Below are 19,115 nucleotides of genomic sequence, written 5' to 3'. Positions count from 1 at the left end.
AGCACAAATCAAGTTAAACATACAGAACACTCTTTGCTGCATTGTGAAACCCTTTTGGAATAAAAAGTCACAGAACAGAGTATTGAGAGTTGGAAGGGACCCACAAGGATGATCAAATTCACCTCACAAAACGGCAGAATAATCTGAATGCCATTTCAGAGAGCACCATTTACTTAAAGCTTTCTTTGTAGTAATGAACATTTAACATAGCAATTTATAACATTTACAGCCCTGGAAAAAATGCTTCACACACTTTCCAGTTCAGCCCCAGAGCAGTGCTGAGGTCAGGTCTGAAGGTCCCAGTATCCCCAGAGCGTGAGGCCCTGGGCAAGCACAGCACCAGGAAATTCCAAAGATTACTTCTAAAAATGAAAGGCACGACAAGCAGTAAGCAGGCTGGAGGCAGACATAATTGTGCATCAGTGTGCAGAGTGTGTGTGTGGAGCCTCCACGGGGGCCGCAGTCCCCACCAGCAGTGGCAGCGGCAGGACCCGGCACGGCCGGCAGCTCTGCCAGCATAATTGATAGGGCACCTGCCCCAGAAGCAGCTTGTGTCAACCAGAAGCAGGGGCTGAAGAATAAATTAATGGTCACAGGGATATTTTTAGACCTATCTTGCAGATACTTGGAGCTTTAGATTTTTGCATGCTAACACTTGTTTCTTACACTGCTGTTAGAGGCAGAGGGCATCACGAGCTGGGGAAGTGTTTTCATGACAGAGCCCTTCACTTTTAATCCTGGAACACTAAAGTTGAGACTACTGCAAAATATAGTTGTTAAATGAAATTGCCTCCCCCATAACTTTTTCGGGGCGATTTAACTTTTCCCCTATAAAATTTCAGTTATAAATCCATCAGAGTGATCAATTATTTATTGCACCTCAGGACCACAGCTTGGCTCTGTGTTTTATATGTCCATTCAGTGACTGCAGCTGTGATATTTTGAGTTTGGGGGAATTTTTATATGACAGCAAGAAAACATAAAGCTTTTCCAGCATTAGATTTAGCAAAATTCTGGAAAGAATCATCAATATAATTTTATAATTTTACCTATCCTCTTACCTATTCTCTGCCCAGTTACTCTGAATGAATTCTGCAGACTCATTCCCGACTTGCTTTGTGTCTGTGTAAAGCTTCAAAAATAAGGATCTTCCAACGTGTTTTGAGATAAAGCCTTTGCTTAGGATTGTGTGAAGACCCAAAATGTTAAAATGGAATAAAAATAAATTTCTTGTTTAGATGGGCAATTTCTTGTTTAAACAATTTCTTGTTTAGATGGGCAAATGTGGCAACTTTGCATGATGTAGAAAGGTAGTAGACAATGAAAGACTTTTTTTTAAAGGCTGTTTAATGCCTTAAGTATTTCTTACATCCCTTCTTTGAATACAGTACCCATATGTTAAAATATTTTTAATCATTATTTAATAACTTACAAAATGTTCATAGACACACCGTCTTAATCAGGTTCACATATCATTTAAAAATTTCCCTTCACAGTGTTCTCCCAGGCAGCACAGCTGATCCAGTACCATGATGTCTCTAAATAAATTACTGCCCTAGGAAGTCAGTCAAGTGATCCCCAGTGGAGTAGATGATACCAGTGGTGGCCAACTGTGCAGTAATTCCTGTAGAAGGTTATCAAAGTCAGCATTGCTGCAAGAACATGAACCTGGAATTATGATTTTAATGTTGAGGAAGAGGCAGGACTGCATTATTATGGGAAGCACTACTAGTGCTTTTTCAGCTGAAAGTATTAATTTTGTGAAAAGGAGGTGTATTTTCTGTCAGGAGTGTTGGAACACCACATCTTGTCTCAGATTGGTTTGAAAACTATAGCATCTCCTGGGAGATGCTATAGGTATGTATTGCCATTTCAGGTATATATTTCAGGCATATATTGCCTCTTGTTTCCAGCTGAGTCAAACTCCCTAGTTAGTTTTATCTCCCATAAGGGCATGCTTGTTGTGGAGTTCTCGTGAAGGATTATGCTAGTAGTGGATAACTTACAAGCATTGTGTACAAGCATCCTTTTAGGAGCTGGAATTGTCATCATTCCTTTGGATGGTCCTTCCAAATCCACTCAGTTTTGGTGGTCAGAACTGTTGTTTTTCCTTTTCCTTGGCTGTTGTTTGTTTACTGTGTCCTTTAAGCCACTCTTCCTTGTCGGTCCCTCTTTGAAGCATTATCTACCTCAAAATTTCAATGAGAATAAATTTAAATCATAATTATCCTTGTCTGTAGTACTGATATGAGATATAGGCATAGGCTTTCTGTGAGCCCCAAAGGAAATATTTCCTTTGATTTGTGAATCCAAGTACCCACTAATAAAGTGGAGATTGTTCTTTTCATTCTCATAGGAAAATAGTGAGGCTCTTAACCTAAATATTGTGCTTAAATAGCGCAGCAGTAGAAACGTGCACAGATTAGTACTGATCAAGTCACAGTAATATGTTTCAACCAAAAGGTGCCAGCACATTTAATTTACCTTTTTTTCTTTTCATCCTCCTTTTCCTGTTACGTTCAAGATGTGGGAGCATTTTTTGAAGAAGGAATGTGGCTTCGTTACAACTTCCACTCCCCAGGGACTAGCGTGAAGGATTTAGTTAGCCGGACGCTTTTGAGTTCTGCAGATCCTGAGATCACAGCACCTGACCTCAGCTTGAACAAGGAGGAGCTCAGCTTCAGCTTCAGCACCACCAAGTCTCCTTGTGTCTTATTTTATGTCAGCTCCTACACCCCAGACTTCATGGCCGTGCTTGTGAACCCCACTGGTAAGAAACTGCTCCAGGCTCTCCCCATCAAAGGCACAATTGACAATACCAGGCTGATATTCAGGGGAAGCTCTGAACTAATGAGAAAGTCTCTTCACCCTTGTCACGTTAAAGTAAAGCACTTAGAAACTTGAACCTTCATTCTGCTTCTACTAGATCTGGTACTGATGTAAATGTTCAGTTTAGTGATGTTTCTTCAGCTAACTCTCTCTCACAAAACAAAACTAACCAAACAAGAGACCAAAAGCCTGCTATAACAATGAGTCCCATGCCATGAGCCAGTATTAAGGTGAGAACAAGCAGACATCCACATGAAGGCATCTGCATAGCTGAACTGGCAATATCCCTAGTAGTCAGTAGAAAGTGTCATGCACTGTTCTGAAAATCTGGATACTCACGGAGGTGGCTAAAATATGGATGTAGTATAGTATATAATGTCCTAAACATTTTGGTAATGGATGAAGGTTGGATATGGACCATTTGCTGCTACAGTATTAAAACACTATATGAACTAAATATACTTCAATTCCAAATAGTGCCTTAGTGCCCCATGAAAATCATAATTAAGATGATTTTACTACTGTTCTCTTTTATGGGGTAATATGAGTATTCTACATGCCACTCATTTTTTTCCCTTCATGGGTAAGAAAGGATGTGCATGAGAGAAATCCAACATCACACAACTAAACTGTAGTTATAGAGGTCTAAGTCTGCTCTTTTGGGCCAGAATATTTCCATTTTTCATCAAGAGTGGGGGCTGCATTTCCCTTTTCAAAGATTCCTCCTTTTAATCAAATATTTAAATGTGTTATGAAGAGCAGACATTCCACTTTTGTTTAGAAAAGAAAAATCTGTCTGGCAGTATGTTGTGAATATCAATTAGCCACTCCTGACTATACTTTTCCAACAATGTAACCTCTGGTTTTTATTTCACAATATAATACTAAATTTCCATGGAAGTCCAGACGGTCACTCATCAGCAACAATTAAACGCGAGAGCAAGAAAGTCCCATGTGTGAATTATGTGTCAGTGCTAATTTGTCGTAATTTTGCCTTTATTCAATGCATGTCAATGGTTTATTCTTTAGAAAATGTTATGCTTTGTATAATTTCATAGAATTTTACTACAGCAAGAACAATAATCTCAACAATAAAGTGTTACTTGATGTGCTCAATTTTGTACCAATTGTCCATATTGTTCAAGGCATAACTCCAATTTGTTTGGTTTGCAGTCTGAGGTGTTTACAAACACTGTGGTTTGGAAATGCTGGTCATTGTCACACTTCTGGGTTATAAACTAGAGGCAGTTTTGGCCCAGTAACTTTATAATCCCAAACACGAGCTCTTCTCTTACAGCAGAGACCAGCTATGAGAGCAATTAAGTGTGAAATGATAACAGCTGTATGTGAAAATAAAGACGGGAAAATAGCTGGTGAATAAAGATCAAAATATCTGAGGGTGCTTTTCACATTTTTTCTTTTTCACTAGGGAATCTGCAAATTCGGTACAACCTCGGGGGCACCAAAGAGCCGTACAACATTGACATTGACCACAGGAACATGGCCAATGGCCAGCCCCACACCGTTAATGTCACACGGAACGGGCGGGACATCGTACTGCAGGTAAGCTGCTTGATTCCATCACTTGTATCTTGCAGCATTTTGTTTTTTGATGGGTCTCCAGTCCTCTGAAAAGGTTGGTGTTATTTAGAAAATAAAAAGTACAGTAGATGGAGTTCTGTCTGCAGATCACACTCCTAGGAGTTAATAAAAGCTATTCATTCCCTCTGTTGCATCGACTCATGTTGTTCTGAAATCCTCATTTTAGTGTGATGACAGCTGGGCTAATACAGGTGTCACTGTAGATGCTCGAGGGCATCAGAGACATCTGGGCTGATAGATAACGTGGGACTTAGGATAAACCTGTGCCATTCTGGAGCAGCAGCTGGAAGCCAGGAGGGATACCCTACAGCATCTTAAATGGTGGTGAAGCCTGATGCAAATAATATCGTTCTGTCAGTCCTGAGTCTGCAAATGAGGATGTCTTTAAATTTAAATTTACCCTGCAGTCCAGTGAAATTGCAAGAGCTGTTTTGCAAAGATGAGCAGATGCCTAAGTGTTTGTGTGACATAAGCCTGGGACAGAGAGTATTGTTGAAGGCACATACCTCTGGCTTATTTAGGTTTTGGTACAGCACAGGTAGGAGCTTCATCTCTCCATATATCACAGTTTACAAAACTTTGAGATAGTATAATGCTATTTATAACTGAGGGGAGTGCTGCAAGAAGCAGTCAGTTTCCAGTCTGCCTTCTCTCTGTGCTCACCACAGAACTCTCTTTTCATTTACTGGTTGTCACATCTGCAAACATGGAGAGACTGTGAGCAGGGTATAAGAACAGTTTTGTTGGTAGGAGAGTCAGGTGGATGGGAGACATTAATCTGGATTTGTTCAGAAGAAGCAAACCAAAACCAATAACAAATTAAATATAAAAAGGAGACGTTTCCTTGGGAACCAAGCCAAAAGGTGAAGGATGGTAGTCATCACAGTATTATCTACCTGAATATTAAAATAAATCCCTGACAATTACCATTTCAAGGTATTAAAAGGAAACTTTTCAGTGCATTACAATGTCATTTGACTGAGGCTCACAGTACTCAGAATAACACTGAATGCACTGGAGTAGAATTGTCACCAAATTATTCACAATAACAAGCAAACTAAAAAATTCCAAACAAGCTAAAAAATATAAGTGTACATCCAAACTCTTTTCAGGCTTTTGGAGGTTGGGAGTGATATATATTGATGTGTGTGTCTATCTTGCATGCTGTTGCATTTATTTCTCCTCCAGCTAGAAGGAAATAAAGGAAGACCTAGAGTTTGGTGTCCACATTCCTCTGATGTTAAATGCTTTTATTTTGGGGAAGTATGGCATGGAGTCCTAGCTGGCTGATTTAGGCAGCTGTAAAACTAAAAAATTTACATTCCAAAGGGATCAGAAGAGATACCTTGCCCAGCTGGAAATTATGTACACAGTTAAATGTTCCAGCCTTGCATCAACTCATCTGAACTTGTTCCCAACAATTCTTTCCCAGTGTTTTATGAGACCACTGCCTGTCTAGAACTTAGAAGAGTCAGAAACATTTTGGTTAGTGCTGCTCTGCTGGGGTAAAAAACTTTTAATCTATTCAATGTGCCTAAAACTGATTAATGTAGCCACAAAGCAGATTCATTTGAGACTTATTACATGAGATAATCTGTGTGATGCACATGCAAGAATAGGGAAAGAAAGGTCCCATACAAAGCAAATCCAGAGATCCTATTCCTCTCCTGAAAGAGACTATTTCAATCAAATTTTCTTCAACCTCCATAAATTTATTTCATTACTTATCTGCTTACGTTCTGTAAATGAGAGAAATTATATGGACAGAAATGAATCTGCTAAGTAGATAGTTCACTTGAAAATTACTCCTGTTCAAAAATTAACTCCTCACAGTGTTTGAAAATACAGAAGATATAAATACAGTTTTTCTCAGTATTCAGAGGACAAATCATAACGTATGAGTTTTCTCTTGCAGATCTGAGCTATGAGCATTTGAGTAGACTTTTGTTTCCTGCTAAATCCTTCTCCAACCTGATGAGCAGCTGGTTTGCTTGCTTTTAAAGAAGACAGCTTGCTTGCCAGGTGCTGTTGCTCACACTTCCACATCTCTACAGGGCATAAAAGTGTCACAAGAAGGATTTATTTCTCATCAAAGCTTCAATTCAAGAGCACTCAGTATTTTTGAGATCTTAGCAGCAAGTTCATACTTAGAGTACCTGTCTTTCTAACTTACTGTAATAACCCTGTAGTGCCAGAGAGATTTAAAAAATCTGAAGCCAGGCAATAAATTGGTACCATATGAGCTGTGTGAATCAGAGTTTTATCATGATTCTCAGGAGTTTCACTTACATATAAATATGAAAAAAGACTCATTAGTGAACTCTATGAGACTTCACCTCATTCTGGCAGACAGGAGGCCACTGATTACTAACATAAAATCAGAATTTGAGGTGGGATTTGAAATCAACATATCCACAATACTATATGTCCATGAGGTAACAAAACAAATTCAAGAACAAATATTTAGTGTGAATTGCTTTTGTTATAATTGTATCCCTATTCCTAACATGCCATGGCAGTCAAGATTGAAGGTAGTAGCAAAAGCTCTGTCAAATAGTTTTTATATTAAATAGCAAGCTCTCAATTGTGTTGCCACTGGTTTCTCAAGGATAAGGTTAAGGATATACAGTCAATTTACATGTCAGAAAAAGGAAATTACATAAATTCAGGGAGAAAGATATGCTTATTTTCTCATTTCCATGAGGGGGACAAAATTAACATTTGATAGTAATAATTCCTATCCCTCTCCTCTAGTAAAATATCAGATACAAATAACCATGGCACACCTCCAAGGCTCCATTAGTTCACCTGTGGCAAGAAAAAGCCCAGACTTACAGATGGGAAATGCATTATTCCAATAGATGACATTTCATTAGGTTATGGAGGGCAAGTTTTACTTTGTTTGATTTCATTAGAAGATTTCATGCTTCAGCAGGGTGTTTTACATATCATAAAAACCAGATCACTCTTTACCAAGTGTTCATGGGTGATTAACACTATTCACACATCAGTAAAATCTTCTTTGAAGAAAGCCAAGGACAAAAGCTCCCTAGCAGAGGTTCTGATCCAAAGCCCATTGAAGTAAATGAAAGGACTTCCATTGCCTCCAGCAGGCTTTAAATTGTACCTTAAAGAACTGTAGTAGTTGCATCCTGAGTGCAAGATTCATACCTTCCGCCTCTTTGCGTGTCCCTAGAGTAAAATCAGGATGGAATCTGGATCAGAGACTTTTATGTTCTGTTGCACAAAGGTAGATCAGCCTACTACAAAGAAAAAATATAAAAGAAAGAGAAAAAGAAAAAAAAAAAAAAAGAAAGAGAAATGTACGATATGCTTTGGTTGCTAGTGGAATAAAGCTGATGGTCAGCAGGACTCAGACTGGGGCTGTCAGGTTCCTATCATGTACATTCTCAACAGGTGTCCAGATCTCCATCCCTGCTTTAAAGCCATTTCTGGTAATGGGTTATCAGTCACAGTTTATAACACCTTCTTTGTTCCTGAGAAAGATTAAACCAGAGCAACTTCTTCAGGACTGAAGAAACTCTGTCCTAAAGTCTCACTATGCTTTCAGGACAATTATGCACAGCCACTGCTCGTCTTCTCAAAAGGCCACACAGAAGGGCAGAGACAGCTCTCTCTTTCAGGCCTGGACAATGTCAAACTGTGGTGGAGGGACTGGACACAGCAATACCATATAATCTCAATGTTAATTGCTGACTCTGCTCAAAATCAGCTAAATTATGAAGCTTTATGGCTAAATCTTGAGCTGAACTCAGCTGAGGCTGAGAACAATATAGAAAATATATTTGTACAAGTCTCCATTTTCCAGCTTCACCAGAGACAATCAAGAGTGTACACCCATCTTTGTGAAAAATGAATCAATGAACTATTTGACCCTACCCAAATGAAATCAAAAAGAAAAAGAATTTTTGCAAGAATTTTTGCATTTCCATTTAGAGCTCTGGACTACTTGAAAAGAGAAAGCAATTGCAAACTCCTATGTGTCTCTCACTGTTCAAAGAATATGTGAATACCACACCTCTAGATGGTTTAAAAAGGTAAATCATACAAAGTTAATTCAAAACTAATCTGAATTACAAAATAAAATGGTAAACATAACAACAATAAAATAAAATGGGTGAAGCGGTCTGCATATAATCCCCATCTTAAATGCAATTAATGTATCAAAGATTTTATAATTGTGGATTAAATTTTGTTCTCATTAAAGCAAGTGGGAACTTTCTCATGGACTTCAGTGAGGCTATAATTTCATCTTCCATCATTATTGTTGCTGTATTTCCTATATTTTGAAGCTATCATATTTCCTATATTTTGAAGCCTCAACAGAAAATTATCACTGTTTGAGCTCTTTCTTAAGAGGGGCCATAAAAAAATCACCAAATTATTTTCTGCAGCTAACCCAAAAATAATCATAGCAGTAAAACAAATTTTGTAGAAAGACATTTTGTCTAGCTTTAAAGACTTCAAATGATAGAAAATGTACCATATCCTTTGACTATGTCTTACAGTGCTAAGTACCATTCTTGTAAAGAATTTGCACCTAATTTACAGTTTGAATTCAACATTTAACTTTGGGATCTTTGTGTCTCTGCTTGATAGATGAAAGAAATGTTTAATGTCAGGCATCACTCCCCTTCACACTTTCTTAGAGATGCTGATTAAAACATCTTTTCATCTTGTCTGCAAGATGCTAAATAAACAGATCTATTTTAGTATACCCTCATTCATCTATAGTTTTTAAACAATTTTTTTAACTCTTCTCTGAAAGCTCTCCCTTTTGAGTCACATTTTGAAAACATTTACCCTAGGATTAGAAATGATAATGGTTGTTATGCCATCAAAATGACATAGAAATACCATCTTTATTTATTTCCTTCATTTTCTGGGAATTATGCTGCCTCAGCATCCTTTGGGTAGTGCTGTAAATTGTCTAGACACCAGATTAATCTGAAGGCTGGTTTAGCCAACATTTAACTGGTAGGGAATGGGAAGTAGTGCTCATGATTTGAAAGGAACTAGTCAGACAGTATTTACAAATTCCATAGATGCTGATATGAATAAAACATGTTTTAAGCATCCAGGACTTTAACCATAGGTAAAACATGTAAACCATAGTCAACATCAATGCAACAGTTAACCTTCTGCTTTGTTTCTTCATACCCAATAATTCTATCGTATTAAAAGAATAATTAATGAATTTCCAAACATGTTTTGCTTAAAGGGAAAAAAATAATTTGTTCTGTCAATAGTAAAGGCCTTCCTGCTGAAATGAATTATTTAAAATCCCTGGGGATACATCCTTTTCACTATGTATTGCCCTTCTGTAGTGGCAATGTATTACTCAAAATGCTAGTGCCACAGAAAGGCAAACTCAGACCATTTTCTAGAGCAGAGCCATACATTAGATCTGCATGTTTAATGAATTAGCACTTAGTTTATCCATAACTGCTAAGCTCTTTTTTCAATCAGAAGTCACAAGGAAGTGATTTTACTCAGGTTCTGAAAATTATAGGGTTTTTTTCCCACAAATAGGTGACAAAGTAGCATAAGAAGCTATCAATAGATATCAATAAAATTCTGAAAATAAAGCAAAGCTTTTGTTGACATCGTATATCATCCTTATGACCCTAAGCAACATCTGGTTTCCAAAATATAAACAATTACAGGCCCTGATCTTTTCATAATTCAAGTTCCCTCCAACTATAAGGATGTTACAGATGTTGCAAATGACCAGGTGTTCAATACTGAAAAGTGTCACTAAACAACAGCAAGAAACAGCAGAACAGAATTCAAATTGTGTCCACCAGAATCAGAAATGTGCAAATAATTCACTGATTATTCATTTTTTTACTGGTTCTTTTGTGCTCACGGGATGACCATGAGTTCCGAGCAGTTTTGTTGATTTAACCCTTCACAGAAAATACTCAATTTCTTTATTTTACAGTGTGACACACAATATTTCAGTTAAAGAGAGCAGTTATAGGTAGAACAGGAACCTCATAAATGAACAACTTCTACTCCCCCTTTGTGTGTGACAGACAGTGGTTAGCGGCATCTGCCAAAGTAAGGCAGCACATCCCCATTGAATCTCAGCTTGATGAAAGACAAAAAGTTTTCAAAAACCATGTCTTGTTTTTGAAAGACAGGTGTCTGCTAAGGAAGGCAGGAGCCTCCCCTAAAATGGAAAATGTAAACCCCCTCCCTCCCAATTACTATAAAATTTAAATTAAGGGCCTGTCAGGCAAAAAATATGGGAGCATGAATAACGGTTCTTTACTAAGGAAGAAGATAAAAAGATAAACAATGCAGTACACTAAAACAACACTGACAGAGTCAGAGCACAACCTGACACCCTGTTGGTCAGGGTGCTGGTAGCAGTCCCATGGAATTGTGGCTGCAGTCCTCCTGGAATGTCAGATGTGGTTGTGTTGGAGTAGAATTCCTGTAGAAAGGGTGTAGTCTTCCTCTGAAGATCCAGTGGAAGAGGCAGCTGTTCCTCTGGGAAATCCAATGGAGAAGCCGTGCTGGTGTTCCAGAAGCTCAAGATTATATCCAGGTAGGAATGCTTGGCTCCTCCCTCTGGGCAGAGCATCTCCCAATGGGATGCTGTAGTTCTTATCAGTCATGCAGTGACATTCAATAGCCTGTTATCAGCAGATGTCTCCCCAGAGGGAGGAGTGGTTGTGGACAAGATAAGGAAAACTGCCCTCTTAACAGAAGACAACTGCCATACAGATGGCAAATAGAATACAATTTGCTTGGCAATCCACGACAAAGCAGAACTCCTTTCACTCATCAACAAACAAGTGGACATCCGGACATGGCATCCTATCTCTCTCTAATTGGAAAAACATGGGGAAACAGTGGAAAAAACATCATCCATACATCCCCATCTGGGGGTAGCATTGCTCCCTGTGGTTTCCCTGTGGCTGCTGCACAAAGGCAGAGGCAGATGACAAAGCATATATCTTTTAAAAAGTTTTACCCTCTCTGCATCAGCTGAGATAGTTTCAAATTTAGAGGGCTTTTGGAAGAATGTTCCTCTTTACTTTCTGGTTTGTAAAACCAGCAAAAAAAATAGGAGAAAAAAATAGGAGAGGAGCTCCTTTACACATCCATCCTTCTTATTTCCTTTTAGCACAGGTTGTGTTGCTAGATTCAGGGTCATGTTTCAGCTGCCTTGTCCCAGACTTTGCCCATGTCTAGGCCACATATCATGATAAGACCCAGAAGTGAAATGTCTCCCTCACCCTACACCCCCATTTTCCTGGGAAATAAAGCTAAGGCGATTCAGGTCAGAAGGGAGAATAGTATTTCCTGAGTCTGCATATCAGAGCAGAACAAAGGTCTGCAGGGCATATCAGCAGGCTTATCCACCTCACAAATGTGTTACTTACATTGGTTATGCTGAAAATAGTTCCTTCTTCTATAATGTATTTTCAGTGATCAGTGTGTGTGTGTGTCTTCCTTGGTCTGTGTGATTGTTGGTTTTATATAATTTTATTGGAATTAAAGAAACAAGGGAAGAACAAAAAAATCATTAAGTAATCCCAGAGTCCAAGACAAAGCTAAAAATTCAAAACCAACCGTGAAATAGGCAATTTCCATTGTATGGAAGTACACACTGGACAAATTAATGTCCTGTGAAAGTCATCTTTAGGTACCTAAGGTAGATCTCTTTAATTTTAATGACTTGGCATTATATGACTTGCTATTGCTTCTGTTAACATTTATTGTAATTCATCTACTAAAGAGAGCAATAAAAAGTCAACAGATATGTGAAAGAAGCACCAGAGAATAATTTTAATTGAAGGAGCCAGACTAAATAGTGTGCCTTTCCATATCAGTGCTTCTGTTACATTTGAGTTATGTTTCTACATTTCCATTTAAATTTTATCCAAAATTTTGTGGATTTTTAGAGGAAGGCAAATTATCCCTGGCATTATTTAGCAGAGCAACAGCAGCTTTCAGGTATATATATAAGCTTTCTGCACATAAAGGATTCAAGTTTTGAATCAGAAAAAATAACTTTTTTTTTCTTTCTGCTATGTATCTATGTTTTTTCCCCATCTGTATCACTTTAATCACATTTTTAATATAAATCTCTGCAAAAAAGAGACTTTATCATAAAATACTGTAATTGACCTTTATTTAAAAAAAAACAATTGCTAAAGGGTAAATCAGTGCATTACACCAGCAAAATAAATTTTTAGGAGTGGTTCCTAAAAGAGCATTTATTATACCTCTATAGAAATTTCATCTGCAGAGCTCAAAGCACAATGCCAGCCTTTAGTTTGCCTTACATCACACCAGTGAAGTGTGTGCCTCCTCCTGTGTTCCAGATGAGCAGTGAGGCTGCAGGTCTGTGACAGTCCAAGGCAGTAAAAAATGCAGGGTTTATGGTCCTGCCTGTTTCTCTGGATCCTCTCCTCATTTACAGTCCATGGCTTGTCCCTGCTCTGGCTCAGATCTGATCTGCACTAACCTGGGTCAAGGACCTGACCCGTCAGAATCAGATCAGCGGAGCACCAGTGCCACACTGAGGAAGGAGCTGATTTGCACTGAGAGTGGCCACGATCAACCTGAGCAATTACACAGTTACCACTCCAATCTGCTCCTTTCCTCTTGTACTAGAGAAAAAAAAATAAAATCAAACATCACCATATTAAAAAATTGCAAGTTTTTTTCCTAACCTTTTAGCAGGTGAATAATCATCTATGTCACGCTAATAAAAAGAATGTCATAATACCTCCCATTTGATTTTCATAATCAACTTTCTTCTTTCTCAAACACAACTACCATACTTGTGAGGAGCTCCATCTAAACACCTGCATACTGCCTTGTTATTTTCTTGGGGTCACATGCCTAGTCTGTTCTAGCTTTGTAGGCATTTTTGAGTAGGAACCCTTTTTATTACGAATTATTTTAGAACATAGCACAAAAAGCCCTGGTTCAGGAGTAGAGAAGTCAGTAACACAAGTGATAAGTCATCATAATCATGCAGAAGACAAATATTACACTGATCATGATGGTAACACCCCCTTCTTTATCCTGCTATTGCTGAAGTCAACAGCAGAGCTGCATTGACATCAGATGGTGTGACATTGAGCCTTACAGCATTATTATTCCATCTGATTTTGACAATTTTTTTATAAAATTTGTCCAGCATAAAGAAAAGGCTTAACTTTACAGCAGTACACAGGTTGGGTTGACAATGATTCAGATGTAAGTATATCCACAGGGTTAAGGTATATATAAGGTATATAAGGTATGTGCTTGTGTTTATATCCTATTTTTTCCCCAAGACTACTAAAGTGATGCAGACATTATGCTTGCCCTTAGATTGATATCTCTGTTAATCTCTGAACTCCCATCAAGATTAGTTTTATTATCTAAGTGAACAGTAATTTAAAAGAAATAGCATTTTATTGAACTTCTGCTTAAATCCAGACAACTTCAGAAAAAGGCAGTCTGCCTTGGAGTGACGTGACTTGAGAGCTGAAACTGCAAATTCCTCAGAAACTGACACCTACTTTCATCTCCGTTACACTCAAAGCCACATTGAATGTTTATATGAAGCTCAAATGAAATTACTGAGTTTTTAAAGAAAAGTAGCTGTCATGAAAAACCTTAAATATAATTTTTAAACTGTAATTTAATACAGAATCATGACATCAAGATCTGTGTTATACAGAGGTTCTATTTAATTTTCATTAAATAAGGAAATCAAATTATAATTCAAATATAATTTGCCACTAGTAATTTCTTTTTATTATGTGTTTTCTATTAGATTGGTAGGCTAGTATTTCATGCAAAGGCTGCAGGCTGCTCCATTCCAGCTGCTTGCTCTGGAGCCCCCACTGGATGGCAGTCACATGCAGCTTTGGAAAGAATTCAGCGTGATGCTTGAACACACAGACCTCTAAAGAAACCTTAGGCTGAGTGTCTCTAAAAAAAATGCTTTCTTTTATCAGGTAATTCTAGTTTAGTACAAAGATATGCAATAAAAGCAAGTGGACAGAAATCTCCCCATTCCCTCAGCCACTGTTCCCTAGACCCACTGTCTTGTGGTGCATCATTTTATTCCAGGTGCCAGGATTAGAGAAAGGCACTGCTCAAAGCTGTGGAAAGCAATGCAGGTGTCCCCTGACAAGAGATGCCACAGCTGGCAGCAGAGCAGGAGCTGGCTCTACCACTGACCAGAAATGTTTGCCCAAAAAAATTGGTATCAACAGCTTTTAAATAGAGATTTATTTTAACTAGGAATCAGAGCAACCCAAAACTTCAGACAGTCATTAAAACAATCCACAGCTGAACCCATTGGGATATCTTTTCTTGACTTCAACGAGATGTGAAAAATGTATGTGAGTGGCTGGATTCAGGGTTTTATGCAGTATAAGAAATCTGTTTAAACAAGTAAACCTCAACAGCAAAGTGTCTGTTCCTGTTAGAGCCTGGAATGCAACACATCATTACTCTCATTGTTGCAATCCCTTTTGCCTCTGTACCGGGATGAATCCCTTGGGACTTCAGCTCTGCTATGCTGAAGTCTCAAGGGAAAGTGAGGTCACTGGAAGGATTTTGGTTTTTATTTTTAAATCTGGCCAACATTGCTGCTAACAAACCTGTTCCAAGATGGGGAAAGAGAGGGCCTTTCTAAATCCTGAACACTACCTGGACACAAAGGGAGCCTTATCACGCCACAGCTGGCAGGATTTGATATTCTGTAATTGTCCATGTAAATGGTCACAATGGTTCATCATGAAAACTGACTTTTCATTTAATGCATATCCTGAAGACACAACCCATGTACACAGGTAGAGGCTGCCTCCACATTTGGCAGGGGTGACTTTTTTATTACTTGTTACTACTCATTTGTTACTCTGACATTGGACACGTGGCTACTGCTTTAGGACATCCAGCATGTGTCAATAAGTTGATTATAGACATAGATTGATATTTAATTAATTTATTAATATTTTATTTGATTAATGATGATCTGATCAACACCACAGCCTAGAGTCCAGATCACAATAAAAAGAAATATTTTAAAATTGTTCCAGACTGATTCTGAAAAAGAAAGAATCCAAATGTTGATGATACTGACAGAAGCCAATATAAGTAGTAGCATGCCCAATTATTTTATCAGAGTTACTTCAGCATATTTTAAGTCATATTAATAAAGGTTTTGTGGATTAGTTTTCACCAATCTTTACCTGATACACCTCTCTAAAGTCTACACTTTTCATTTAATCACCTTAAGGGTAAATAGCATGACAGATCTAGGCCATTTCTATTTTTGTCCTGAAATAACAAGAGAATTTTTTTTCACCTGATATGCCTACAGTTCCCATTGAAAATGCATCTGGCACTTGCAATGTTGGATGCTGTGAATTTCCCTTCCATCAGGAAAACCAATACCAAGCACTCAAGTGGAGTCCTTATTTAGTAGGGTCTGAGGTTGGTTGAGGTTGGGATCTGTTTACTATTTTAACCCTTTGTATTCACTTAACAACACTTTTTCCAAAATAGCTATTTTCAATTTGAATTTATATAATTCTAATTTCAGGTAAAATATGTATTTCTGCTCTTTATTAAAAATCTAAGAAAAGCTGTTCACAATACCCTGAACAAACTGAAGCTCCTTATTTTCTGAGTAAGAAGATGGAACTCTGTTTTTCCATGTATTTATCTCAAAATAATCAGTGTGAATACTAGTTATGATAAATTGAAAATAATTTCTGAACTTTAAGACTTACTAAACCTCTCTTGCCATCTGCAGAGACTTTTTTCCTGTGTCCTATGTATATACACTTTTCTTCTTGGGGTTTTATGGGGAATTATAAGAAAGACAGGACTCCTCCAATTGTTATAGTTTTTTGAGATGGTTGCCTCTGCAGATTCATGACCCCAGCAGGCTTTATAACTACCTGAGCTCATGGTGTTCCAGGGTATCAGGGGATTCAGCCCTTCAGTTCTGTGCTACCTGCCATTCATTTACTTTTAACCACTGAACTGAGAATTTGCAGTATGATTAAAACAAAGTAATCCACAATACTTACATTTTGAAATTAGAAATATGGCAAAAAGATATGTGAATATATTGCATACCATAGAGTTGCCATTTCCTGAGAATTACTTTTGCAGTTACTCTGCAAATTCTTAAATCACATATATGAGTTTCTGTCCTGTTTTGTGCCAAGGCAAGGCCAGAATAAAATAAACTATTAGCGCTCTGTCCTCTTTAAGCCTGTGTAATAAACATGTAAATCTGAGAAAATAAATAACAACAGTAAAGATAAAAATTCATTCCAATTACCTTTATGAAATGTGAAATCAAAACTCCACTGAGCTATATTAAACTATGTTAATAGCACTATTACCAAGCATAGGCAATTCATTTTATTACTCTCTTTCTTCACATTTTTCTGTTAAATAGCTAAAAACCAGGGGGAAATATGCTAATGTAATGTGATTGCTGTGCCATATGGGGGACAATATGCATTTCCTATAGATTAAACTATTTAGCTAAGTTGATTACTCTTGAATTTATTTAGGTTTCAATAGGCGTCATCACAATCAGATTGAACAACATTCTCAACAAGAAAGTAATAAGCATGAAGTGCAAAAAAATAATGCCTTATTAATTTATGACTTTTCTGAGAGAAAAGAAAAATGCCCAACACCTGAATTAGTCTCAAATTCCCAGCTATGTAAATCTAGCTTCAGCAGTAACATAGGTCCCAAATGGAAATCTATTTCTATGGAAAGAAAAAGTTGTTTTATTATTGATGCTGTTGTTATATTTAGCAATTGAAGAGCACATAAGTAAAAATTGATGTGATTCTACAGCAATCAGAAAAAAAATACATTCAGTATAAGTATTCTCCAGGCCTTGGGAATTGTGAAGATGGCAGATATGGAAGGAAGGGTATTTACTATTGTTTTCTCTTTATGAAATGAGAGTGTATTGGACAGTTATAAGAGATGACAAGCTCCATAAAGTAGACCTGATTGATCAGAACTGTAATAAGCAGATCAGTTCAAAATACTCATCATTTCTTTTTTCTTTCTCCAGCTTGATCACTATCCTCCAACAAGTTACAGCCTGCCAGCCACATCTGACATTCAGTTCAATTCCCCAAAGGCACTATTCCTAGGAAAAGTTATAGGTAAGATTTCATTTCGTTGTTATGTGTGATGTGTGTGTAGCAGGATGCTTGCTGGACATGTGGTACAAGTGGTGATACTGGAGTTATGCCTAAAGAAGGGGTTGTGCTCACCCTGTCAGAGGCTGATGAGCACACAAATAATTTTCTGCCTTGGATTGGGGAAAAAAAGGTATGAGCAACAAGACCCTTGTAACACGGTCTTTGTGAGGTTTCATTACCCTCACGGTGTCAGATGAAGGCAATCCAAGGAAATCACTGAGACCACTGCTTCTACCAGGAGACACTGAAGTTATTTTGAATATTATCATTCACTGTGAAGTTATTGTGTACCTTGTATAATGTCTTTATCCATGCAGACTGCCTTCTTATCCTAGAGCATCCTCTAGCAAACCATCATTCTTTCCCACTAACATCCACCTGTGAGGTCTTTTGGAGTCTGTAACACCTGCAGCAACACCCATCTGGACATTTTCTATCCTTTTTATGGATTTCATGGTTATTTCCAGTGCAGCAGCTTCCTGGCCAGCTCCCAAGATGAACTCAAGGGGATGCCTTGGCCTCACTTTTAGACCATCCTTCATTCCATTGCTTAATTTTTCTGCTACTGGCTTCTTACATGAATTTCTAGGCTTACTCACTTCAAGAAGCCATTCTACCCAACATTTACAGTTTGTAAGGAGGGCTTTTTCACCTTTCCAGAGATAAAGGGGAATTAATATTATTTCCTCTAAGCTCTTTATACAGAGCTATGGTTGCTTGAACTCAGTGAAGAGCTTAATCCAGAAAATTGCAAACTTTTCTTTGTTAAGTAGTTAGGGCATTGATCTGTGAACCCTTTGTACTGTTTTTGAAGTGGTAAAGAAATTGACCACATAGCTAATGGGACTCTTTGTAGATACATTTTTACATTTGTTTTGTTTTTAAAATTTAACATGCAGAACTTCCATGAAATAGGAAATGAAAAGCCTTTAAAATGACTGGCTATCAGGAGTGCCATGAACTATTTTCTAGTACTTTCCAAGTCAGTTCTGTTGATAGTACAAAAGTTGATGCAGTCTGATTTTGGACAGTCCCTGGAATCTCGGTACCTTACTGCATTTAATTTGGGCAGCTGGACTGGAGCTGATGGTCTGACTCAATTTTTTAATAGCATGGGATTACATTAGCCCTTTGGGAATATGATATTATTTTGCTTCCTCCTCTCTGCTTGTTAACGTCTTTGCAGATAAGGCATTTTATTAAGAAAATGTATCACTACTAAAAAAACAAACAAGAAAACAAAAAAAAAAAAACCTTTTTATTCTTTCTACCAAAGAAAAATTGGATTTCACGGCAAAGAGATTGATTTCCTGGTGTAAAATGGTTGTGCAACTGACATGTCTGTTGATGAGCTTTACTGTGCAGCTCTCAGAGTCATGTTGAACAAGGGGACAACTCAGTTAAAAGGGTTACCCAAGTACAGCAGTTTGAAGGGCAAAGTAGACATAGAAT

The 19,115-nt window shown here is 37.7% G+C and overlaps 1 protein-coding gene across 2 annotated transcripts in view; it reads left to right on the top strand.

The window, feature by feature from the left end:
- Window positions 1-19,115, top strand: part of CNTNAP2 (contactin associated protein 2) — a 1,032,231-nt gene that overhangs the window by 950,105 nt on the left and 63,011 nt on the right. For both annotated transcript variants that reach the window (XM_036397720.1, XM_036397728.1), the window contains exons 19-21: window positions 2,525-2,770; window positions 4,259-4,392; window positions 17,531-17,624. In XM_036397720.1, the coding sequence (XP_036253613.1) occupies window positions 2,525-2,770; window positions 4,259-4,392; window positions 17,531-17,624 (474 nt within the window). The remainder of the gene's footprint in view (window positions 1-2,524; window positions 2,771-4,258; window positions 4,393-17,530; window positions 17,625-19,115) is intronic.

Source organism: Molothrus ater, chromosome 1 (genome assembly GCF_012460135.2).
Source record: "Molothrus ater isolate BHLD 08-10-18 breed brown headed cowbird chromosome 1, BPBGC_Mater_1.1, whole genome shotgun sequence".
NCBI classification, from domain to species: domain Eukaryota; kingdom Metazoa; phylum Chordata; class Aves; order Passeriformes; family Icteridae; genus Molothrus; species Molothrus ater.
The sequence above is the reverse complement of the archived record's forward strand: the minus strand, read 5'-3'. Positions and strand labels throughout refer to the sequence as shown.